We start from the raw sequence: 26,934 nt of genomic DNA, 5'->3' as shown, positions 1-26,934 counted from the left end.
CCATTTGGAAGAGAGAGGTTTGGAACATTCGTTTGAATAGGGAACCATGGGTTGTATTCAACCATCATAAAAGAACAACAAATGAGATAAAAGTGTTAAAAAACACCTTTTGAGGAAGATGATACAAGAAAATGTGGAGAAAGTGGCGTAATTGAGAAGAAAAAAAGTACAGGGGAAGGGGGTTAAGTAATACGAAAAGAGAAAATGGAGTATAAAAAGTGCCAAAAGGAACAATGATTGTACATGAATTCGTGCACATGGGGGAACGTGCAACTCTACCAACCCAATGCATGTTAACAAAAGTTAACATGGGTACCATATTTGCAACTTGTATAGCTAGGATGCCTTATTTGTAACTTTTGTTAAAATTGAATACTCAAGATTGGACTTAACTCGATCCCAACCCAAGGTGCAATGAATCAAGTTCTTCCAGCCCTATCTAGGTGAAGCTCGCCCAATTACTTGCCTTCATCTTGAGCCCCCTCATAAGTAGCATACTAGAAAAACTAAATGAACCCTTACCCTTAACCCGGCCCACGCTCATCCGCCACGACCATAGACCATATTTTTGCCTGTGAGATACCTAGCTAGACCAACCTCCATGCACCTCGTCAATCCTTAACCCCGCGTTTGTCAGCCTATGGTTGGTATCGCTTGATCTGACCCTACCCAAACCCAGCCTACATAGCCTGACGTTTGTTGACCATCACTAGTTACATTAAATATGAAACTAGTTTGGAATGAGCGACAAATATGTTTAGGCATTATTAAGGCATTGAAAAGACACCAATAAAAAGTTCAAAAACGGATGGACCCATATACAAATTGCTCAATGGTGAGTGCTCTATGCGACTAGCTAAGTTGGACTCAATATCCGTACAGCATCATATATTCATACTGCTAACATTCTCAACAGTATCTTGTGGACCTGATAATTTTTTTTATTGTTAACTTTCCTCTTTCCTCTCTAGCCATATACATTCTCAACAGACTTCAACCTCCATCTTTAAATACAACAATTCCATCTATTATAATCCTTGCCTTCCCATAATACAATCTCTTTCCTTTTGAACATTTAAATCAAATAATTAACCAAAAATGAAACTTCTCCATTGTCCACTTCCATGCCATTTAAGAGAAGAAAGCCAATCCAACTCTCACAATACCCTTCCATCCGGCTACTCGTCCTCTTCATCTTCATCCTCTCTCACTTCACAACCAAGCATAAAATCTCTCCCTTCTCTTTCATCATCCCAACAACAACTTGATCAAGAATCGAATACCGTACACCACGAATGTATTTCCACCCTAAAAGGCCACAACTCCTATGTGTTCTCCCTTTTTCTAGCCGGAAAATATCTATATAGCGGTTCATACAATGGTGAAATCCGGGTTTGGCCTAGGGAACCAGCTGAAAATACTACAAATATTGTAGCTAGTTCAAGTGGTGCAGTCAAATCTCTCGTAGTTTTAGATGACAAGTTGTTTAGTGCACATCAAGATCATAAAATCCGTGTATGGAAAATGGAAAGCAAAAATGAAATCAACCAAATAGCCACTCTTCCTACGATGAGTGACCGTTTCATAAGACTTGTCTCAGCTAAAAACTATGTACAAATTCGGAGGCACAAGTCATGCACTTGGGTCCATCATATTGACACTGTATCAGCACTTGCTTTGTCAAATGATGGAACCGTCCTATACTCGGCTTCGTGGGATCGAACGTTTAAAGTCTGGCGAACCTCTGATTTCCGGTGCTTAGAATCAGTTGCCAACGCTCATGATGATGCAATCAACGCTCTCGTTTTATCTAAAGACGGGTATGTCTATACAGGATCAGCTGATAAAACAATCAAGGTGTGGGAGATGCACAAAACAGAGAGAAAACACTCTCTAGTCGCAACGTTAGAGAAGCATAAATCGGCTGTTAATGCATTGGCGCTAAGCAGCGATGGGTGTGTGCTTTATTCCGGAGCATGTGATCGGTCGATTGTAGTGTGGGAGAGAGTGGCTGACGGTGGTGGAAACATGGTGGCAGTCGGTGCGCTTCGAGGACACAGTAAGGCTATTTTGTGCTTGGCTGTGGTGGCTGATCTGCTGTGCAGTGGCTCAGCTGATAAGACGATCAGGGTGTGGAGAAGGTCGGGTGTTCGCAACACGTATGTATGTTTGGCAATTTTAGAAGGACATATGAAACCTGTTAAGTGTATAGCTGCTGCTGTTGATTCCAACAATACTTCAAATTATGGTACTTCTTATTTGATATATAGTGGTAGTTTGGATTGTGATATTAAGGTATGGGAAATCTGGGTTCCTTCCCAGTGAACGATTCATGTTCAAAATCTGAGTTCCTTTCCAGTGAACGATTTTCATGTTCTTTGTTGTTTGTGTTGCATATATGTAAACTGGATTGCTAAATGACGTCTTAGAAATTCCTAATAACGTCCTAATAAATACGTATAATATATTGTATTTTTCCATTTTTAGATTTTCTCCCCTTCTTCATTCACTGTCCCTCCCATCTTCTTTAACATCACTACACTGGACACCGATGCCGACACACCACCACCACCGCACCACCACCGCCGTACTCCCACCACATTATCACCCACTCTCTCGGTCTCTCCTCTGCTTTCTTCATTTCATTATATCGTGATTTTTTTTTTTAAAAAAAGGGAGGCGTCCATGGCGGGCGCTCCACCACATAGTAAGACGCCTGTCATGAACGCCTATACCAGTGGTGGGGTGTCCATGGTAGACGCCTCCTTTTGTTAAAAAAAAAAATTCACTTTAAATAAAGAAAATAGAGGAGAGAAGAAAGGGTGGTGGTGGTGGTGGCGGTGGTGTGTCGGGGGTACGACAACGATGCTGTTGGTGGTGGTGTTGACACAGTGCTACTGAAGAAAATTGGTCAAAAGTGTGAAAAAGGAAATTGTGAAATTGGAAAAGAAGATGGTGGTGGTGGTGTGGCAGGAAGTGAGCTTTTGAGATTGGAGGAGGAGGGGTTAGGCAAGTGAGTCAAGGGGACGAGAGAGAAAAAAATAAAAATATATAAATACGACATAAAAATACTGTATTTAGGGCACTAAAAGGAAATTTTATTGTGTTATTTAGCAAAACTCTACGTAAATGTAAGTTAAAATAATTAGAGTGACATATTATCGATTGTTTATTAATGTACAACCGGTTTAGTAGACGATAATGGTAGGGACCGGTGAAACAAAGGAAGATCAAGTAGCACTGTGGCTGGTGGAAGCTGCCGAATTTGAGAGGGAGAGTACTTAATTATTTTAACTTATTGAATATCTTATAAAATAAGATCAGATCATATCACATAAGATCGGATAAGATACGATAATATAAGATAACATAAGATAAGATCAGATAAGATAAGATAAGTCAAATTGACTTAAGTAACTTTTAGGTTTTCTACATGGTAGCACTTCTTAAATTTTTTTGTACTTGGTAGCCCTGAACTTTTAGGTTTTCTACATACTAGTACTTCTAGAATGAATTCCATTAATTTGTCGTTAGTTTTGACATTTATTAGTTTGGCACGCAAATCAAGACTTTTTCGGCTCCCAAAACGAGTATTTCTTATCATTTTCAGACAATTCCTCTAATCAAGTCTTTTAGGACAAAACTGCCCCCTTTCATTGTCAAAAAATTATCAGAGATACTTGTTTTGGATATCCAAAAAGTCTCGATTTGCGTGCCAGATTGATAAATGTCAAGACAACTTAACGTAATTGACTTAAAAAGTGCTACCATGTAAAAAAACCAAAAATTTCGAGGCTACCAAATACAACAAAATTTTAAAAAGTGCTACCATGTAAAATACCTAAAAATTGGGGGCTAACATTTAGAATTTTCCTAATATATACTCCATCTGTTTCTTTTTAATCTACACACTTTCCTTTTTGGACCGTTTCTTTTTAATCTATACACTGTTGCTTTTTCTATTTTTGGGAACATACTACATCTACTTTCTCCTCCTTTTCTACCCATGTCATTCACTTTTTAATATTTTAACTCACTCTTTTATTTCTTTCTCTCACTTTTCAGTTTCTCTCTCCACGTTTTCAATTTCTCTCTCCACCTTTTCAGTTTCTCCTTCATATTTTTGTACTTCCTTCTTGTTCTCCCCCAAAATGAAGTGAGTAAACTAAAATAAAACGGATGGAGTAATTGATATGACTCATTATATAACATATGATTTTATAAATTCAATTACAATAGCATTGTCGCATACACGTAAAAATGAAATATTGATCACGACTCACGAGCATAAATACATTATCTTTTTTTCCCTTTAATATAACTTGTAAAAATAATGTTATATAATAATTTGACATTATAATATAGAGTATATGTTTAAGGATAACATGTAACATAATATGAGCAAGGTAAACATGTAACATAATATGGTTGACATGTACCTTGAGCTGCTTAGCTGGAGAACATATATTTTCTTCCTTTTAAGGATTAAACGTAAGTGTATCTATGTTAATAGAGGATCTTATAAATTGTTAGATGTTTTCTTGTTGGCAATGCACTAAAAAATTATTATATGTTTTTTCTTGTATTTGCAAGTTTGTTGCCCCCATTAACAAAAAGAAGTGGTTGCCCATATTTATAGGGTGTTCATGGGCGGTTAACTGTTCCAAACAATATTTCGTTTTTGTAAACGGTTCGCTATTTTTGTGAACTATAACATTATCCGTTCAAATCGGTAACCACCTAAAAGGTTAACCGAATTTTTGGTAAGGTTTTCAAGTTAAACATTAACTGTTACTCAAGTTTTAGTAATATATTTTACTTAATTTATATATACTTCCTCCGTTTAGCACCAAAAAAAATATATACTTCTTCCGTTCTGTTTTAAATGAAACGTTTGTTTTTTCACACAACCCAACGTGCTTCTTTAATCATTAATATCTTTCGTTGTGCACACGTAAAAATAATATAAAAAAGCTATAATTTGATAGTATGCATCGAGATGAAATTAACAAGATCCTAGTTGACTATGTTTTTCTTTATAGAATGGCGATAAATTGAAGTCAAAATTGATCAATGAATAGTGTCATTTCACCCAATATTTCATTTAAAATAGAACAGAGCAAGTATAATTTTTACTTTTTCTCAACATTAAAAAAGACCATTATTATAAAATATAGGAAAAATTGTTGGGAATAAGTAAACCTTTTCGCGGTCTTCTTTTAATAAGTTAAATTTTGGATAATGCTGGAATAAGTTAACCTTGTGGGGGTATCCGCTTCTAACAAGTTCAGGTGACCGATGACCTAAAGAATAGGTAATTTTTTATGTTTTATTTTTTTCTTTTCACTCCTACCATTCTTCAACCTTCTTCCCTTCCCCTTTTCCGGCCACCGCCCTCGTTCCCCCTTCTCCCTTTTCGAACCACATTCCCTTTTCCGGCCACCATTTCCCCATTCCTCCTTCCTTTAATCCCCTTTTTCGGCCACCACCCTCATTCCCCCGATCCCCTTCCATTTCCCTTTTCTGGCCACCACATCCATTCCCCTCTACTAACCTTCCCTTTTCTGATCACCACGCTCCCCCATTATCCTTACTTTCCCTTTTCCGGTCATAAAGAACAGGAGGGAACACCACACACCCCCATTAACCTAGCTTTCCATTTTCCGGTCACGAAGAGGAGGAGGGAAGGTGAGATGTGGTGGATCTGGACTTGCGCACCAGGTGTTTGGGTGGCCTGGGCTGCGTGGTTGTCGCGGAGTGATGTGTTAGCAGTGTAGAGGGGGAAGTGGAGTAGGTATTAGCAGAGGTGAGGAGGGGGTTTGGGTGGGAGGGTTGGCGTGGTGTTAGCAGAGGTAATGAAGGGGTGGGGAGGGGGTTTGGGTTTGGGGGCATGGTGTTAGCAGGGGTGGGGAAGGGGTAGTTTTCTAAATTTTAATTTTTTTTAGTTTAATTATCATTTAGAATTAAAAGAAAATTAAAATTGAAAATCAATTCAATCGAAATATGACACGTGACTCGCTGACCTACAATAATAGGTTGTTTACCTGTTGAACTTGTTAAAAGCACAACTTCAGAATCTGAATCAACAACGCTAACTTCGGCTGTCTCCTTCTTCTTTTCATTTTATTCTCTTTCTGGCTTTTTGTTTAATTTGTAACAATTGGAAACATTGTGCCCATGCTTCTTACCATAAACTTGTCGCTGACTCCTCGTCAATGACTTCACGAAGCACCTCCTTGGATAAACAAAGTTGAAGAGCTGACAATGCTTTCTCATCTAACTCTTCCCATTGCTCATCGGTCACATTAGATGGTTTTTTCGATTTACCATCTAATGCCTTACTAAATCCGCTCTGAGTGAAAATGGCCTTCACTTGGAAAGCTAATCTTGCCATCAAATTTCCCGATATCAAATTTTGTCACCAAAGACATCTTAGAAAGATAAAAACGCTCAAACAAAACATTTGGCTCGGATACCACTTGTTGGGGTTAGGAGTGCAAGCGGAAGCAAATAGTGATAATGAGAAAATTAGGTAAAATATGGACAAGAAAAGTAGAAAAAAAGCACACACGTAATATCACGTGGGAAAAAACCCTCAAAAGAGGTAAAAAAAACCCCACAACGACGAGTACTAATATTATCCAATATATGAAAGGGTATGAGAGTACAACCCCGAAGGATAATAAGAGTATGGTATGACTCTCTAACTAATATTTGATCTAAGTTGAGCTAATATGTGTATGGGTATTGTGTGTATAGCTCTTGTGTGTTGTGTGTGGTAAAACAAGAGGAGCATGATGGGTATTTATAATAAGCTACAAGTTATCGTAAACCTTGACCTTGGAGGCCAAGTATATGCACTAGCCTTGGATAGTCCAAGGACATGAGTAATAACCTTGGAGGCCAAGGGTCTTCACATGCCTAGGAGGCCAAGGGTCTTCAAAGTATTGGAGAAAAAAAAACTTGTAGTAGCTAGAATTTGTGACATTTACCCATCAAATACAATAATAGAGGGTCACTTTAGAGAATGTCAATTTTTTCCCACCGCGTATAAAACTCCAAAATCTGATCACTATGTAAAATTTTCTTTCCTTTATCAACATTCTTTATCACTGAATACCACCTCTGAAACTGTATAGAAATTTGCCAAGAAACAAACGTTACCGAGATGAAATATTATTACCCTAAGATGAAGACCTTACGAAACGTTCTTAAGGATTATTTTAGTCTGTAATCATTGACATTGCCTATAATCAACTTATACCTAATGTGGTGTTAGTCTATCTCTTGGCATTATCCTTTTGCTGAACACGTCTATTATTCTAACTCTTTATTTGCTTTTTCTATGTTCATTCAATGAAATGATTCATAAAGTAATGGGGACGAATCACATTTTTCTTCTTTTCCATCAACTTTTTCTACTCCGTTCTTTCCCTTTTGGCTATAGGTCGAAATCATAACCAGGATCAGAAGCCAAAGAACTTTCTTGAGAAAAACCGATTATTTGAGTAGAGTAATTTCTGAACTTTCCAATTCTATTCAATTATAGGATTGGTATATTTCATGACACTACTGATTATGAGCATGAAAAAAATTGGACGCAGTATCTACTATTGTATACGTCGTTGTATTTGTTATAACGTTTATATGACGGGATGTGAAATCTCTCCTTATCATATCACTTTGAAAGCTTATCAATCATGGTACAAAATTTTAGAACATAAGTTGTTTTTTGACATATATAGTTATTACAACAGAAAAGTATAGGTGCTTCAAAAGAAGAAAAGTATAGTGTAATTGATGAAATTCCAGGTAAAATATGAAACTATGCCGATATCCTTATTCCATAATTCATTAATAAGAAAATAATGAAAGGCAACATGATTATGCTAGTATATAGAACTATAGAAGTAATGTTTTAAGTTTCGAGTTAAAGAACACACATACACTTTGCCATTTCTATCTCCTAGTGGAGCAAACTAATGTATATATAGCATCAAGACGCAAAGAGCAAAGACAAACTCTTATTGGAGCAATTTTGCTATGCACATATCAAAAGGTTTGGCTCTTCTAAATATCTATCTATATATATGATGTATGGAGAATAAAGCTGGGAGACTAATAGACGTTATTAAAGAAATCTTAGTACTTTAAACTTCACTAATTCACTTTATGCCTTTACTAGATTAATCACAACTAGCCTACAAAGTAGGTAAAAGGAAAACTCATTTCTTAATCCTGTAACCAATTATATAATAATCCACTACATAAATATCTACATATATCTAGGAAGGACCTAGGGAGACGAGGAGGGTGATTCTAAAACAGGAACACCACTAAGATGTCGATTAAGGCGACAAAAGGTTCAAGATAATCCTAGTCTCCGAGATTGGGATATTTAAATATATGCTCACTCCCAGTCAAAAAAAAAATATACATATACTCCACTCCCTTATTGCAACATGTTTTAGCACTTTAGGTGAAGCGGATTTATAATTACTTATTACAACACATTATAAGAGCATCACCAATGGCTTGGTTGGTCTTGGTTGGTCTTGGAGCTTTTTTCTTTCTCTCTCCTTCCCTCCTTCTTACACCTCACATCCCACTAAAACTCCAACCAACTCATCTTTTTTTTGTTACAATGGCTTGGTTGGTCTTACTTGGTTTTTCTATTTCTTTTCTTACTTTTACCAAACCCCACCCTATACTCTCTCTCCTACTTTTACCAAACCCCACCATATTCAATGTTTAATTTTTTTTATATGAAATAGATGATTTAAATTAGCTTATTAGACTACGTTAAATTAATTACGAGCTAATTAGCTTACGTTAAATTAATTACGATAAATTAAATTACGTTACAAGCTAATTAGCTTACGTTAAATTAAATTAGCGTTAACTTGAGATTATAGTAAATATGTGTTAATTAGCTTACTTTAAATTAAATTACGTTAACTTGACATTATAAATTTAAAAAAAACGAACACATTACATAAGATAGATAATTAAAAAAACACACATACATGAAATCTGATACATAAACATAGATAATTTAAACACAAATACATGATAGATTGATACATAAAGCTAAGATAGATAATTTAACACACACAAATACATGAAATTTGAAATTAACTTAAACCATAATTAATTAAATAAAGTTAGTTAATCAACTTGACGATTAGGCCCAAACTTACGCCATATGTGTTCAACCAAGTTATTTTTTAGTGAGATGTGAGTTTCCGCATCTCGCATCTCAGATCTTCTCTCCATGTATGCACCTAAATTTCGCGCATCGAGTCTTCCGTTGTGCACAACGAATGAGTCTTCTCCGACTTGGTTAGATGACCCCTCGTTATTTTGAGTTTGAAGCTGATCATATTCGTTTGGATCTCGGTAATTTTGATAAGTATCACGCTCATCTTCAACAATCATATTGTGCATGATGATACATGCCATGATTATTTTCCACAATATGTCTTTATCCACGCGAGAGCGGGTTTACGAATGATTGCAAATCTAGCTTGCAATACTCCAAATGCACGCTCTACATCTTTTCTAACAGCTTCTTGATGTTGTGTGAATAGTCTTTGTTTGGGGGTTTGGGGAGCTTTATTGCGGGGATGAATGTTGACCATCTCGGGTAGATGCCATCAGTAAGATAGTAACCCATGTTATAAGTTGTCCCGTTCACGAGAAGTTGACCTCTGGGGCTCTTCCTTGTAGGACATCATCAAAGACGGGAGACCTCTGCAATACGTTTATATCATTGCATGAACCCGGGGTGCCAAAAAAAGCATGCCATATCCATAAGTCACTTGAAGCAACCGCTTCTAAGATTATGGTTGCTGTTTTGCTTCTTCCTTGATACATTCCTTTCCAGCCCGAGGACAATTCTTCCAGTTCCAGTGCATGCAATCGATGCTTCCCATCATGCCTGGGAAGCCACGACGCTCGCCTTCATGTAGGAGACGCTCAATGTCATTTGCATTTGCCTTCCTCAAGTATTCATCTCCAAATCTAGCAACAACCGCTTCGACAAAATGAAGAAGGACTCTCTAGCGGTACTTGAAGCAATTTTCAGGTACTCGTCAACAGCATCAGATGATGAACCATATGCCAACATCCTGATAGCCGCTGTGCATTTTTGTAGTTTAGATGCACCCATCCTTCCAGTAGCATCTGGTTTTTGCACAAAGAATTTAGCATCTTGAATTGTTACACCTTCGACAATACGAAGGAAACAGCCTATGCATACGAACCTACGACGAAAAATATTCTCGGGGTATAGAGTTCGTTGCTGAAATAATCATGAAACAATCTTTCATGAGCTTCCTCACGTTCCCTACGCACAAATTTCTAGTGCGGGGTACAATTTCTCTTCATTTTGTTGCTCAGCATCAACGGATTGACTCCATTCTATGTAATCTTGAACCATGTAATTAAAAAACTCAGAACCTGAACTAGAGAACTTGAATCATAGTTCATTTTGGAGATATGTTGATTGAAGAGGTGCTTTCTAGAAAACAAAAAAATTGAGAGGAAAAGTGAATGGAGTTGTGATTTTATTGTTGAAGTTATGCTCTATTATATAGGAAAAATCCATCATATGATGCATAACAGTAATTCATTTACAGATTAGACATATCAATGCAATGTAGGTGCAGACAATTCAATGCAATGTAGGAGTAGACAATTCAATGCGGCACTATGCATCATACTATTCAACGTCAGGTGAGTTGACAATTCAATGCAGTACTATTTGTGAGTGATTAGACAATTCAATGCAATAATAATAATAACAATAATACTACTAATACTAGTACAACAACTACTAGCAGTAGTACTACTACTACTACTAATAATAATAATAATAATAATAATGATAATAATAATGATAATAATAATAATAATAATAATAATAATAATAATAATAATAATAATAATAATAATAATGAAAACAATGATGATATGGTAATAAATAATTATAACGTTAATGATAATGATAATGATAATGATACATTCATAATCAAAAGTTAAGACACATACATATTCATAATTAAAAATTACAATACAACTAAATTGCAAACTAAAACAATTTAAAAACATGAACACTAACTAAACATATTTGTCCTTAAATTGTAGCTTAAGTTTTTCATACATCTCTCTCTCATCCGGATCAAGGGAAGACTTAGCCATTAATATATTCCAAATTTTGAACTTTCTATCTTCCTCTTTCGTTGATTCTCTCAAGGCATCACGCTCCTTTTGATACTCAAGTAAGTCCTCTCCCACACGAATCCTCCTCGTAAATTCCGAAGAGGATGGAGATGGAGATGTAGAACTGGATATTGGGGCTTTTCTCCTACTCTTGACTTTCTTGACACCGTCAGGACGTATTGAGCTCTCACCTTCATCTGGACCAGACCCTTTTGAGCTTCCGCCGCTCATTTGGGTGCCATCTGTCCATTTGTCGTAGTGTTTCAGAACATTCCATGCATGCTCCAATGTAAATCGGGGCCCATGGACTTCTATCCACATCTCACGGGCTTCAGTCAGGACGTCTTCAACATTGCAGCCGGACCCCTTCTTCCTTTTCGCCTCGGTATATATCCCGACCCATGCATTCACATCTCCGTTGATTTTTTTCCAACGACTAGTGATAGCTTTGAATGTCCTTGGCGTAAAGTTGGATTGAGTCGTCGTGACTCTTCAACCTTCTGAAATACCGAACCCCAAAAACCGTCACCATTTTGGTCGGTTCCCTTTAACACATCTCCTCCAACTCTAGATATGCCGAAATGAGTGCATGATCTTCATCTACACTCCATTGAAACTTTGATGTTGTGGCTTTTTTTGAAGTAGGGGTGTTTTCATTTTCCTGTGATTGGATTTCAACTACATCGTCGTTTTCGTTAGGTTGTTCATGTTGTTGTGAAATATGTTGGGATATAGGAAAAGATGGTTGAACTTGTTGTTGGGATAGATGATTAGAACTTTGTGGAGATTGTTGTGTAGCTTGTTGAGAATTTTGGTAATTCGATTGGCTTTGAAAAAACATAAACATTCTTTGAAATTCTGGATTTTGTAGCACACTTGGATCGAATTGGAAATTATTTTGGGGATTTTGTGGGGTTTGGATTATTTTGGGAGTAATTAGGATTATTTGAATCCATAATATTGACTTACTTTAAGTAATATTAGGTAGAGAGCTAATTAGATAAAAAATATATTAGGAAGAGGTGTGGTAAAATATATGAAATTTGGGCTCAATTTATAGCTAAAAATATTTTATAGCCGTTATTGTAATTTTTTTTTTTAATTTTAACGTCATTTTTTTTTTTTTACCGTTACAAAATTTGTAACGTTACAAATTACTGTTTTATGGGAAGCAAAGTTACAATTTGCAACGTTAAAGCTGGCAGCAGAATTGCGTGCATTAAAAACAAAAAAAAAAGCTGGCGGAAGACACTTGGCAGCAGCTGATTTGCTGCTCAGTGTCATCTGACGCGCGTCAGAGCCACTGACAGCTCGTCAGCTCCTTTGCCCCACGGGTTCCGAAACGCTTAACTTCCCTTGCTTTCTTCCGCCTTTTTCACCCAAAACCCAGCGTTTCACCTTTTTTTTGCCCAGTTTTCTTCGCCACGTGGCTGCTCCTTATTTGTTGTGTGCACGCCATCCGAGGAGCTCTTGGTCTGGAATTCTAGACCAACCAGCTCCAAGGACCAAGTGTCCCAATGGTTAGACTAATTAAGACTAGTTTTACTTTTTGTTAGACCAAGTAAAACTATGCCATTGCTCATGCTCTAATAGTTACTATCTCTCTCTATAATTACTAATAAAATAATACACTCTATAAAGATAAGGAATTATCCCTTAAATTATACTAAAAATTATCAGAGTTGTACGATAAGAATAAGATTTTCTGGCCACGTTGACGAGGGGCAGCTGATGGTAAAAAGTAAAACAGAAGAAGGTGCTGCAATCACCGTTTTGACTCCAGAATTTTCAGAACTATTATTCTCATGAATATAAAATTTTGTAAATAATGGAAAAATCCAGATTTAGCAAAATCTTCAAGCAACATTGCTTGATGTTTTGTATCGCACTACTGATATCTTCTAGAAGCATTGCGACGAAATAATTATATTATATTTATCCATAATAAACATGAAATGGAAAGGAGCTTAGTATCGCAGTCACCAGCAACAACTATACCAACTTGAAAAATAGATTAATTTAATCTCAAACTGATATGCAAGGTCGAAGTATCATCTTATCAAACATCATACTCTACGCCAAAAAAGAAATTATAACTTTGAGATATTTTATTATCTTAATAATGATAATGAGAAGGTTCCGGGTAAACTTCAGCCCGGTATTATTCACCTAGTATTTAGGGGACTGAGACTTAAGAATAGAGAGAAACGTAAGGAAAATTCCTATTATTAAAACTGCAATTGAAAAAATTTGACCTTATTAGAGAGAGAGAACAAAAATTTATAATTGCGACAGCTGGATAGCCATTACTTTATAATAAATAGCGGAAAGGAAAGATAAAGAAAGAGAGAGTGAGTAGAATTTGTGTTGTCCAGAAGACTTGACCTCTTATTAATCACTTAAACGTTTCACCAAGTCATTAACTACCAAACCAACAATCTTCTTCAAGTAAAAGACCTCTTTTAATAAAGAATATTTGCATGGTCCTAAGTCCCTAACTAAAACAATATGGGCCTTGGAAGTGGGATGCAGGGGCCATGCCCCTACTAGCCCCTATGTATTTTCACTCATGAACCTTGTGATCTTGAGGTTATACATTGTCCTCATCAAATACAAAGTCTCCTATGAAATATTTTAATAGTTTAGTAAGTTAAGGATAAGCTTTAGTCCTAAATTGGTCATTCAATCATAATAGATAACATCAAGGTAAAAAGCAACCTTTTTTAATTTAAAAAGTTATATCTTTAGTTTATATACAGACACTGCTAAGATTTCAAGCCTAATATAGTGGTAAATCTAGTGCATGTTCGGATATATATATATTAAAAGAACCAAATTCATAAGGTGGTTTATTGTCATATGGTCTACGATTTTCAGCTGTTGGTTCCTAGAATGGTCCCTGCAGTGGTCAGCTAATTACAAATATGCTATGTGAAACTTCTGACTTGTTTTGTTAGGTTTATTTAGTTTCATTTTTTCTTTCAATATCTTAGTTTCATAATATTTCCTACTTACTAGATAGATGTATTAGGGAAGTTCAGAAATACATTTACTTCTTATAGAATATCTATTGGTTGATACTAGGTTGGTTGTTAGTTTCCTAATTCTAGTTGTTCTAGGATTCAGAAGTACAAAGTCTTATAAATAGGAGTGTATATGCTCTCTGTTAAAGTGTGTGTTAACAACTAATTGCATAATAAACTTAAATGTGATAAGTGTCGAACTTATATGATCTATTACTTTGATTGAGTAAATATAGTGTGGTGAGGAATTTGTTTTGTCGCATTAAGACTTGTGTGCTTTTGTGTCATTATTGTTTGTTATTTGATTTTCTATTTACAAATTTGACCCTTATTTAATAACAGACTCCATTAGAGCAAAAAAATTAGGTGGTCCTACATTAACTTTATGTTGATTTTACAGAAGACTTGCTATCTTCAAAATTGGACATTTGAGAATTTCTAGTTTGATAGGTTATGTAACTTGTAAGCATAATCCCTCCTATTTGTTATTTGAAAGCAAAAATAATTAATTTCTCTATTTTTTTTTATATGTTGTAATATTTTGACTTTTCCATTATATGGAAACTTGATAAAATATTTTAACTAATATATCCAATAAAATAAAGTATGTAAGATGGTGTTGAATTTATATCAATATATTATTAACTTTATAATATTTACACTAATAGATATTTAATTGAAAGTCAAAGTTTTTCGTTGTTAAGCGTTTAAATGTCAAAAGTTAACAACTTTTACTAACGAAGAAAGTAGTTTGGAACTTAAAATGCCTCAATTATCGGTATTACATTCAATTATTTTTCAATAACAATAAACAAAGCTTTATATTCTACTTTTCACATTATAAGATATTTTCATGCTGAGACTTGAGAGTCTATTAGAAGATCTAAATCAGGTAGAGAGCAGCCAAAAACTATCGCGTCCAAGTTGACATATGCCGAAGAAAAATCATAAGAAAGCCAAATTACCATCAGTAGGTTTAATTTGAGTGAAATAAGTTGGACCACTTTGCAACCGGAATGGGTACAAAGTCAGAGTTATGACAAACTGACTATTCGCAGGTGGAAAAATATAATCGTACGGGGATGGAATCCTAGTCCATAGTTACCATCAATGCATGGGCCGAGACCCAAATGAATAATGCTCCTATGTCCTTCAAGAGCCAAAACAATTCATGGCAACGTGATCTCTAATGGTCCATGTCGACCATATACGGCCAATAGTATGTGCCCCGCAGGATCAAAGTCGTTTATTTATTAGGATTGTGTTATGGAGGAAAGGAATGAAGATATATAGCATAAACTTTAAATGAGATGGTCTTAGTGTTTAAGGGTTCATTTTTGTTGATTCTACTTATACAATTACCCAGAAAAGATAAGGTAAAACGATCATTATGTAGAACAATTAAATTACTTTTTTTGTTTTTTCAGTCGCAATAAATTTGGATTAAATATTACTCGTTGTCCTCTTTTCTTAATATTTGTGTAAAAAAGCATTTGTTGCAACTATAAAATAAAAACAGAGGTAGTATCTATTAATACCCAAGTCGTATTGGGTAAGAGGACATTCTAGCACTTTTCGTACTTTCTTTTTCTTTTTTTCACTAAAATATATCACAAAATATTGCATCCTTTAGGCTAAGACGTAACTGACTTAAGTGATGGAGGAGATATCTTGAACTCACCCCAAGTGCAGCTAACAATTATTTCTTCCTTCCAACTTTGGATGATCTTGGAAAAAGACTCTTCATGGAGAATCCATCAACTCTTCCATCACGGAACCATTAGCGTTAGGAGCGGACATGTTGAGACTCCTAAAATAAATGCAGCATATTGTATGTCACATTGAGTGTCCTGTTTTAAAAAACCAAGAGAGAGATAATGTTCACTTTATACGGTTTTATGATGGATCTACTTTGTTCATGTGAAGTGACTTTTCTCTCCTCATTGTGTGCCCTCAGTATTGTTTGGTCCATTCAAGTAATTTAATAGGTGTAGATGGTTTCTCTTAGTCACCAACTAGTACCTCCATTTTTAAAGTTATACTCAATTTTATTTTCCTTCTGTTTTTTAAAGTTGTAATCATCATTGTGTCTCTCTCTTTATTCCATGTTTTCTATCTCCCTTAAAATATAATAAAACTGCATTATCTATTCTCACTAAAAAAAAAATAAAGAAACCATGGACCCACTTTTTATACACTCTCTCCAATTTTCCATAAAATGTGTATTTATAATTATCGAGTAGAGCTTTAAAAAAACAAAGGGAGAATAAATAGCAAAAATACATGATTAACCATGATAATTCCATTTACTGTTCCAAATCCTTTATCCCTTGATTCAAGCATTAATAGATATCAATATACGCTAATCCAAAAGACTTTACGATTTGTTTGGATGGTACTCACTCTATATATCTTAATCTTTTCTCACTTGAAATCTTGATATTATATTGTTCACAATCGGAGAGAATCTAGTAAACTTTGTTCAATAGACAAGAAAAAAATATAGTCGTATGGGGTCTTGTTTGATTCGTTTCAATGAATCATTAATTAATATTCAGTTGTTATAATTTTTACTTATATGTAATGAGAAACACTTAGAGTTAAAGAAGTACATTAGCAAACTCGAATAGTAAAGTAGGAAAGATAAAAAAAAAAAAAAAAAAAGCACAGAGATAGTATGCTGAAGTAAAAGAATAAGGAAGGAGAGGGAGGGAGGGGTGAAAGGGAAGGAATTGTGAGCTTGCAATTTTTTTTTCCAAAATCCTCCTGTCATGAACAAAATTGATTAACTTAGGCACAATTCTTTTGAGCTTAACTACAACAAATTCCAGTTCAGTTCGACAAAATTAATTTCAGTTGATTTTAGTTCAGCAAAATTAATTTATGTACAACAAAACCAATTTCAGTATTTTTCCAGTTTAGCACATTCTAACTCATCACGTTGTGATGATATAATTATTAATATTATTATTATTTGAGATAGTAACGTTGTTAGTATTACAGTTATTAAATTATTATTACTACTATTTTTGTTATCATTATTATTTTTCCTTCTTATTATTATATTTATTCTTATTAATAACATATTATATTCTATATATATTTATTAGTAATATATTTTTATTGTTTATATTATCTAAATTATCATATTTATTTTCATTATTAATTATTATTACTAGTATTATTCTTAGTATTATTACTATTATTATGATTATTATTTTTTATATTTATCTATCATATATTATTGATATATATATTATTATTATTACTATTATTATTATTATTATTATTATTATTATTATTATTATATTATTATTATTATTATTATTATTATTATTATTATTATTATTATTATTATTATTATTATTATTATTATTACTACTACTCTACTACTGCTATTATTAATATAATTAATAATGTTATAACTAATATTATACTCACTCGGTAGGGTGTTCAAAAAAACAAAAATCAAAAAATTAAACCGGAATACCGAAAAATCGATCAAAATGGGTGGTAACCTTACCTGTAAAAAAATGTTTTGACGGTACGATTACCAAATAGATAAAATTAACGATTAAACGGTACGGTTATGGTTATGATTTTTGAGTAAATAACCGAAATACCGAAATATTTTTTCTCCATCTTATTATTGTAAGACATTTTTAAACAATTACATTAATTCTAATATTTGTTACTAATTTATAACAATTAGAGGAAGTATGTGATTATTTGGAAACTCTAGTACTAATATAAATACTATATTTAGGAAATGGAGTGAATTCTTAGTGTTAATTACGATTTTCAAATAGATTTATTATCTACTTTATAATACATTTTATATTAAAGTATATATGATATTAAATATATGCACAAAAAAAAAATATATGTACATTAAGTAAATTATAATAGTATAACTTAAATAACGGTTAATGGTTAACCGAAAAACCGTACCCAAAAAAACGGTTAACCCCTTAGGTGGTAACCAGTCTATACAGTTACTGTTCGCAAAAAGAGCGAACCAAAATATTATTTCGAGATGGTTAACCACTCATGAACACCCCTATCACTCGGTACTCCCTCTGTTCTTCTAAGTTTTTGCTTGTTACCATTCCTACAAAAATCAAGGAGAATGGAGGGAGTAGGCCAGCTGAGCAAACAAAAGGAGGAGAGAGAAGAGAAATCCGGAGGGTGCCACGTTGTAATCACTTTAAGATAATTTGGATTTCCCTTCCAAATTAAAATACAAAATTACAAGTGCTAAAAAGTAACTTTATGTACTTCATTAATGAAGTATATCATTCAGTTACACTATTACAAAAAGGGAGGGAACTTCATATATGCATTTGAAAATCAATCTTTAAGTTTCTTCTTCGCCATTTGATCTCTTCTCCATTTTTTTTCCAGTGAACTTCTATGGCATAAGAGTTTGAGCAATTTAGAAATATTTCTTCTAGTAGCAGTATCTATAAACACTCCACCACAGTTAACTAATCATTGCCAAAGTCAAAGGCTCAAAAAGAAAACAAGGCAACTAGTTGTTCAGTTTATGCAGGGTAGGAAAAGATATGGTGAACTTTCATGTGGCTCCATAAAGGCAACATCTGATATTTTAGGCTTCTAGCTCCACAAAGAGTATTGGTGTTGTTTGAAAAAGAGCAACAGACCATATTGCATCACGGGAACTAATGGATGTAGCTCCATTGTGCGGAGCTAAGTTCCTTTAAGAAATAGATATACACAAATAGATCTTTAGCTACTTCATTAAATAAATATATGCACTAAGCACAATTCATAGGCATTTAAAGAAAGGTGAATTAGGGCACATTCAAACCTACTAGAACTTGGATATCATACAACAATAAACAACAGAGGTTGGTGTAGTGTCTAAGTATGATCAAGCCTAAAACTCTTCACACGTACAACCATTCTTTTTTTCTTTTTTTTTTTTTTTTAGGAAAAGGAGCAACATTGTTATAATACCAGTATCTAAGACAATTAGATGTGTAGCAGAAGGAAGGAAAGTGTAATAATATTGACTGAATGATTATTACAAGGTAGGAGAAGTATTTATAGAGAGTAGTATGTTGCTAATGAGGCATAACAGAATGCCAGCTAAGCATAACAGAAAGTAACAACTAACTATCAGTTTGTTACATTGTTAATAACTTGTAAACCAAGCTACTTATTATCTCCAGAATCTCCAATATCTCCAATACCCCCCCTCAAGCGAGGCAGGGAAGAAGCAGAAGGCTGAATCATGCCAAGCTTGGAAGTAAGCTGTTGAAACTGAGAGGAAGGAATCACTTTTGTAAAAATGTCAGCTAGCTGCTGACCAGTAGGCATGTAGTGAACTTCTAGGAGCCCTTCAATGATCTTATCTCTAGTAAAGTGACAATCGATTTCTATGTGCTTTGTTCTCTCATGGAACACAGGATTATGGGCTATATGTATAGCACTTTGATTGTCACAGAAGAGAGAAACAGGCTTGAGTTGGTGCACTCCCAATTCTTCAAGCAACCAAACTAACCAAGTTATCTCTGATGCTGCATTGGACATAGCTCTATACTCAGCTTCGGATGAAGATTTAGAAACAGTAGATTGCTTCTTGCTTTTCCAACTAATAGGTGAGGATCCAAGGAGAAGAACATAGCCAGAGATGGATCTCCTAGAGTTAGGGCAGGCTCCCCAATCACTGTCACTGTAAGCTTGTAGAGATAATTGATCAGATGCTTTAAGAAGTATGCCTTTCCCTGGAGTGGACTGAACATATCTTAGTGCATGAATAAGAGCATTATAGTGAGGAACCCTTGGTGCATGCATGAATTGACTAAGTGTCTGCACTGTGTAACTAAGATCAGGTCTAGTATGTGTTAGGAAATTCAGTTTTCCTACTAGACTTCTGTAGTATTCTGCATCATTGTAGAGATCACCTTCATCAGCAAGAGGCTTGAGATTCAGTAGGAGAGGAGTAGCTACTGATCTGGAAGGAGGGAGAGTAGCAAATTGGAGAAGTTCCCTGGTGAACTTCTGTTGAGTCAATGTGATACCATCAGAGGTATAACTCACCTCAATGCCCAAAAAATAGTGAAGCTTGCCCAAGTCTTTGATACTGAACACAATGTCAAGATGAGTTTTAAGGGCTGCAATAGAAGAGGAATCAGTCCCTGTGATGATTATATCATCAAAATAAATAGCTGCAACAGTGAGATGCTCAGATGTTCTCTTGATGAAAAGAGAATAATCATGCTTTGATTGAAGAAAACCTTGATGAGTGAGCTCACACACAAGCTTGGCAAACCATTGCCTAGAAGCTTGTTTTAAGCCATATATTGACTTTTTTTAATCTGCATACATGGTTGAGAGGATTAGAAAGGCCTTCAGGAAGCTTCATGTATACTTCCTCATGAAGGTCTCCATGTAAGAATGCGTTGTTGACATCTAATTGGAAGATGTCCCAGCCTTTAGATGCAGCAATAGCTAAGAGGCTGCGCACTGTAGTCATCTTCACAACTGGAGAAAAAGTTTCCTGGTAATCAATGCCATATTTCTGAGTGAAGCCTTTAGCCACTAATCTGGCTTTGTATCTTTCCAAACTGCCATCAGCTTTGAGCTTAACCTTATACACCCATTTGCATCCAATTGGTTTTTTACCAAGTGGAAGAGGAACAATATCCCAAGTATTGTTATCAGAGAGAGCTTGTAATTCCTTTTGCATAGCATTGACCCAATTAGGATCAGTAGAGGCTTCTTGATAAGAATGTGGTTCAGAAATATTAGAGAGGGAAGAAATAAGAGATATATGAGAAGAGGGTAGAGAGGAAACAAAATTCCATTTATGAGAGAGATTTGCTGTGTTGTGTTTAGGTAAAGAAAACTGATAGTCATGAAGATGGGAAGGTATTTTAGATACTCTGGAAGATTTTCTAACAGGAGGTGAGGTATGTTGTGAAGTAGAAGGAATAGAATGAGGAGGAGATGAAGGATGTGGAGGAGAAAGAGGAGTATCTGTAATAGGAGAAGTAGAAGGATGTGGAGGTGGTGAGATGTCAGTTTCAGTAGAAGAAAAAATGTCAGGGAGATCATAATATGACAGAGGAGTAGAAATAGTAGAAGTAGGGAGAAAGAAGGGAAAAGATGCAGTATGTGAAGTTTTAGAAAAATGAAAAGGAAAGTGAGTCTCATGAAAGATGAGATCTCTGGTGATCTGGATTTTCATAGTGTGGAGGTTAAGAACTTTGTATGCCTTTTGATGTGGTGGATATCCAAGGAATACACAAGGTTGGGCTCTGGGATCAAATTTGCTTCTGTGTTGTTTCAAGGTAGAAACATAACACAAGCAACCAAAAGCTCTCAAATAATTGACATCAGCAGGTACACCATATAATTTAGAGTAAGGAGAAATATAATTTAAAGATTTCAAAGGTGTCCTGTTTATGATATGTGCAGCAGCAAGCACAGACTCTCCCCAATAAGAAGGAGGCAAATTGGACTGAAAGAATAAGGACCTTGCAGTCTCCAGTAAATGTCTGTGCTTCCTCTCCACAACTCCATTTTGTTGTGGAGTGTGAGCACAACTTTTCTGGCATATAATACCTTTGGAAGTATAGAAATGTAAGATAGAACCTTCAGTAAGTTCCTTAGCATTGTCTGACCTTACAGCAAGAACAGGTAACTGAAACTGAGTGTCAGCATAAGCAATAAAATTTTGCAAGACATGAGAAGCATCAGATTTATGTTTTATAAAATGTATCCAAGTACATCTTGAAAAATCATCTACAATGGTAAGAAACAATTTACAACCATTGTGAGTTAATGTCTTGTAAGGTCCCCATACATCAACATGTATTAATTGGAAAGGTGTAGAAGTTTTGATGGTGCTATGAGGGAAAGGCAGCCTTGTTTGCTTGGCTGCAGGACAAATTTGGCAAAAACAATCTGAAATGTGGCTAAAATCAATATCAGGCTTAATGTGTTTGAGTTGGCTAAAAGGTAAGTGACCCAATCTTAAGTACCACAACTTAGCTAGTTTATTACAAGAAGATAGAATACTAGCTTGAGCAATATGAGAAGCTGAAGAAAAATGAACATTCTGAAGTTTAGTGCAGTACAAGCCTTGCTTCAAGTTAACAAGAGCTTGTGGATGGGTCAGCTGAGGCCCCTGAATCATGCAGGAAGTAGCATTAAAGATCACTTCAGATTTCATATCCATACACAATTTGTGAATGGAAATAAGATTGAATTGAAAACCAGGCACATGTAATACATCTTTAAGAGCAATGTGATCATTGAATTTTACTGTACCAATGTGAGCTACAGGTACTTGTTTACCATCAGGGATAGTGATAGTGGGAGAATTATCACTAATGACATTATAAGATTCAAATAGTGTCAAATCATGACAAATGTGGTCAGTTGCACCACTGTCAAGAATCCATTCAGAATTTAAACTTGACAAAAGACAGATTTTACCTGCTAAGAAGGCATTAGCAAATCTGGTAGGTTGTTGTGATTGCTCTGGGTGATCATCACCACCATAATCTGGGCTTTGCTTGCTCAAGAGTGTCAATAATTGTTTGTATTGATCAGCACTAAGAGTAGTATTGACAGAATCAGTAGCAGAATAATCAAGAGAGTGAGATTCAGATGAAATAGGATCAGGATCATCAATAGTCTGCACCATATGAGCACTTTTCTTATCTTTATTCCAGGTGGAAGGAAAACCATGTAGTTTAAAACATCTTTCTACTCCATGGCCAGCAGTTTTACAGTATTCACAGAACCAAGAAGATTGCAATTTCTTGGCACTAGCATGAAGTTTCTGATTCTCAATACTGTGTGATGTAGGTTTGGTAAACTGAAATTGAGAACCAGGCTTAGAAAACTTGTCTTGAAACTTCCTTCTATCAAAAGCAAGGGCCAAAGGTTCTTGAACAATATTACTGACTTCTTTGTGTTTTTCTTCTTGAACACAAATTCTAAAGGCAGTTGTTATTGTAGGAAGTGGTTCCATCATGAGGATATTGGTTCTAACCATAGCAAAATCATCATTTAGTTTCATAAGAAACATCAAAAGTCTTTTTGTTTGTTGTGATTTCAGAAGTTGTTGAGTTAAAGAACAGGTACAATGTGTACAATTACACACAGGAAGAGGATCAATACTATCCATTTCATCCCAAATGGTCTTGATCTTTGTAAAGAAAGCAGAAATTGGTTCATTCTTTTCATGCTGCAACTCAGACAGAGATTCCTCTAAGGAAAATTGTTGTGTAGTGGATGTATGACCAAATCTTTCCTCGAGATCTTTCCAAAGATCTCTTGCAGTTCTACAATACCAGACACTTTTTGCTATGTTCTTTTCTAAAGAAAAAAGAAGCCATCCTACTACAAGATCATTACAGCGCTGCCACGCTTTGTAATTTGCATCAGATGCAGCTGGACAAATTAAGGTTCCATCAACAAAACCTAGCTTGTTTCTAGAGGATAAACTCAACAACATTGATCTTTTCCAATCATTGTAACAGTTACCATCAAACAAATCATGTACGAGTTTTGTATTACTGTTGTCTGCAGGATGAATATAATACACACTTCCAAGAACAGTAGTAGGATCAACATTTGCATTTGTACTAGACATTTTCATCAAACAAGATTTCAACACAGAATTTGAAATTCTCAGAAAAATTGAAGACAGAATTTCAACACAGAAATTGAAATTCTTCAATCACAACAACAACAACAATGATTAACAATTGCGCAAGAACAATTGTTAATCCTAGAATCAAGGGAAAGATATTACCAGAAATCACAATATGAAATTGTCACGGAATTCATTGCAGAATCGAGCAAATAAGCTCTGATACCATGTTATAATACCAGTATCTAAGACAATTAGATGTGTAGCAGAAGGAAGGAAAGTGTAATAATATTGAATGAATGATTATTACAAGGTAGGAGAAGTATTTATAGAGAGTAGTATGCTGCTAATGAGGCATAACAGAATGCCAGCTAAGCATAACAGAAAGTAACAACTAACTATCAGTTTGTTACATTGTTAATAACTTGTAAACCAAGCTACTTATTATCTCCAGTATCTCCAATATCTCCAATAAACATAACATTAAATAATCTCAAACCATTCAAACTAAGCAAAGATCCCCCCAAGGAAGAACCTGGGAGGTCCGCATAAGTGTTAGAAAGCAGCGAAATAGGAGAGTCTAGTTTCTCTTTTAGGTAAATATTCATACAAACCGGGGGAGGGTCACTCAAAATACAAATAATTTCCAAGCCATCCGTCTTCCCTTTAGCCTCCCTAGCCAGGCTGTCCACTAGGCTATTTGCTCCTCTTCCTTCGTGGATGAGACTAACGCCTACGTGCTCTTGGAGCAACTCCCTGCAAGGGTCAATCAAATAAGAGAGGTAGTTTTTCATAGAGTGAGAGTCAGAAATGGCCTTAAAAGCTTTAAGGCAGTCCGTTGATATAACACATTGTAACCAATTTTTCCTTTTCGCCCACTTAATAGCGAGCATAATCGCTTTCAGCTCCGCTTCAATAGCACTTGTTGTAGTACTTGCCATTTGTTGGCCCTCAACCCAATTTCCCAAATGATCACGACATACCATACCCAAAAAAGCAAGGTTAGTATCAGCGAAAAAGGAAGCATCAGAGTTTATTTTTAGGTGATTTGGCGGAGGAGGGATCCAGGCTACAGAAACGTTATTTTTGGGAGCTTTACCCACCTTAGTTTGGTTCTGGGTAAAGAACCATTCGGTGGCGGCCCAAGTGGAGTTTTTAATGAGGACATCTGAACTGATGTTTTTCTTTTTGAAAAGCCATGAATTTCTTCTACCCCAAATAGCCCATGAAACAAAGACAAATAAAACATTAATGGGAATTAACTTTTTTGGAGGCACGATTGAAGACGACATCATACTTTTGAACCAAGTTTTAAAGGGAGTATTTAGTTGGATGTTAATACTAAGTTTATTCCAGATTTCTTTCGCTCGCGGACAGCCTCTCAAGATATGATCCATATCTTCTTTTACGTTTTGACAGAAAGTGCAATTCGCAGGAGCATTGTTAATCCTATAGTTTATGTTACTATTATTTGGCATTCTATCCCACCATAATTTCCATATAAAAAATCTTTATTTCGGGTGTCCAGGAGCTTTCCACACCCAATCCCACTCCTTCTTGTTTACAGTTGGGCTACCTCTAATGTCTTTCGAGGCCTTTTTCGAATCAAACTTTAAAAGATCAGTCCAAGTAGAGAAGACCTCATCTTCCTTGTTTGAAAAACCAACATTCCTAATCTTGCGGACTAGGCTATCAGTGAGGTCAAAGGAGGTGACCCTAGAAATATCAACAGACCTTAGAGTGCAAAGTTTCATCTTACTTTCTGCTAATGTCAAGGGACCCTGAATATAAGCCCTTAATCTTTCCCCGTGCAACCATCTGTCCTCCCACAGGTTAATGTTAGCCCCGTTGCCTACCCGCCAAGCCAGACTTTTAACATACTCATTCCATCCCACTCCCACACTCTTCCAAAGGTGAGAGCCCAACTTAAAGCTAGTAGGTTGGGCTTTATTATTGACATATTTTTCATGCAAGATTTCCGCAGCCCACATAGTATTATTATCTAATTTCCAACAAAGCTTAGCTAGGCTAATCTTGTTAATAGTCCTATTAGACAAACAACCGAGCCCACCCTCATCCTTTGGTCGACAAATTTTTTCCCAAGCAATCCAAGTAATTTTGTTTGTAGTATTGTTTCCACTCCAAAAAAAATTATTACAAATAGCATCCATTTTTTTTGTTATAGAAATAGGAAAATCAATGAGTTGCATAAAATATCTCGGAATTGCTTGTAAAGTAGAGTTAATAAGAATCATTCTACCCGCTTTAGAAAGGGCTTTTGCTTTCCAGGTTGACAGTTTTGAGGTCATCTTATCAATGATGAAAAGGAGCGTGGATTTTGACGGCTTACGGTGGCACAAGGGAAACCCAAGGTAGGTGCCAAGGTCATGGGTGCTAAGGATATTGGTCTCTTGTTCAAATTCATCCTTAACTAAGTTTGACGTGTTTGGGGAGAAGTATAACATGCTTTTTGATTCATTTGCCTTCTGGCCCGAGATGTTAAAGAAATCTTTTAGGATTTTGTTCATGGTTTGAAGGGTTTTAAGGTTTGCCTCCCCGAATAAGATTATATCATCTGCAAACATAAGGTGAGAGATTTCCGTCACTCCATCTCTAACCTAAAAAGGGGTCCACGATTTTCCATTACAAGCTTCATGAATTTTCCTAGAAAGATACTCAAGGCAAATAATGAATAGGTAAGGGGAAAGAGGGTCTCCTTGATGAATACCCCTGGAAGGAGAAAACTTCTCCGTTCTATGACCATTAACTTGAACTAAAATAGAGGAAGAAGAAACGCAGCTCATAATGAGTTCAATTGTTTTTTCTGAAAAATTTAACATTTTTAGTCAGTGGCTTATGAAGGGCCATTCCAGTCTATCATATGCCTTTTCTAGGTCGAGCTTGAGGGCGAACATACCTTTTTTTCCTTTCTTTTTTTTCATTGAATGAAGAATTTCAGTAGCAATAATGTAGTTTACCTCCGCCCCCCTCCCTGGTATAAAACTGCTTTGATTAGGAGAGATTGCATCTTTTAATAGGGGTCTAATCCTTTGG

At 35.4% G+C, this 26,934-nt stretch overlaps 1 protein-coding gene across 1 annotated transcript; it reads left to right on the top strand.

Annotated features, from left to right (window-relative positions):
* Window positions 1-934: 934 nt before the first annotated feature.
* LOC104908468 (protein JINGUBANG) lies at window positions 935-2,480 on the top strand. Its single transcript, XM_010697585.3, has one exon. It carries the CDS (start codon window positions 1,099-1,101, stop codon window positions 2,323-2,325), a length of 1,227 nt encoding a protein of 408 aa, XP_010695887.2. The 5' UTR covers window positions 935-1,098; the 3' UTR covers window positions 2,326-2,480.
* Window positions 2,481-26,934: the final 24,454 nt, after the last annotated feature.

Source organism: Beta vulgaris, chromosome 6 (assembly GCF_026745355.1).
Source record: "Beta vulgaris subsp. vulgaris cultivar EL10 chromosome 6, EL10.2, whole genome shotgun sequence".
NCBI classification, from domain to species: Eukaryota; Viridiplantae; Streptophyta; class Magnoliopsida; order Caryophyllales; family Amaranthaceae; genus Beta; species Beta vulgaris.
Note: the sequence above shows the minus strand (reverse complement) of the source record. Positions and strands in the feature narration are given on the sequence as shown.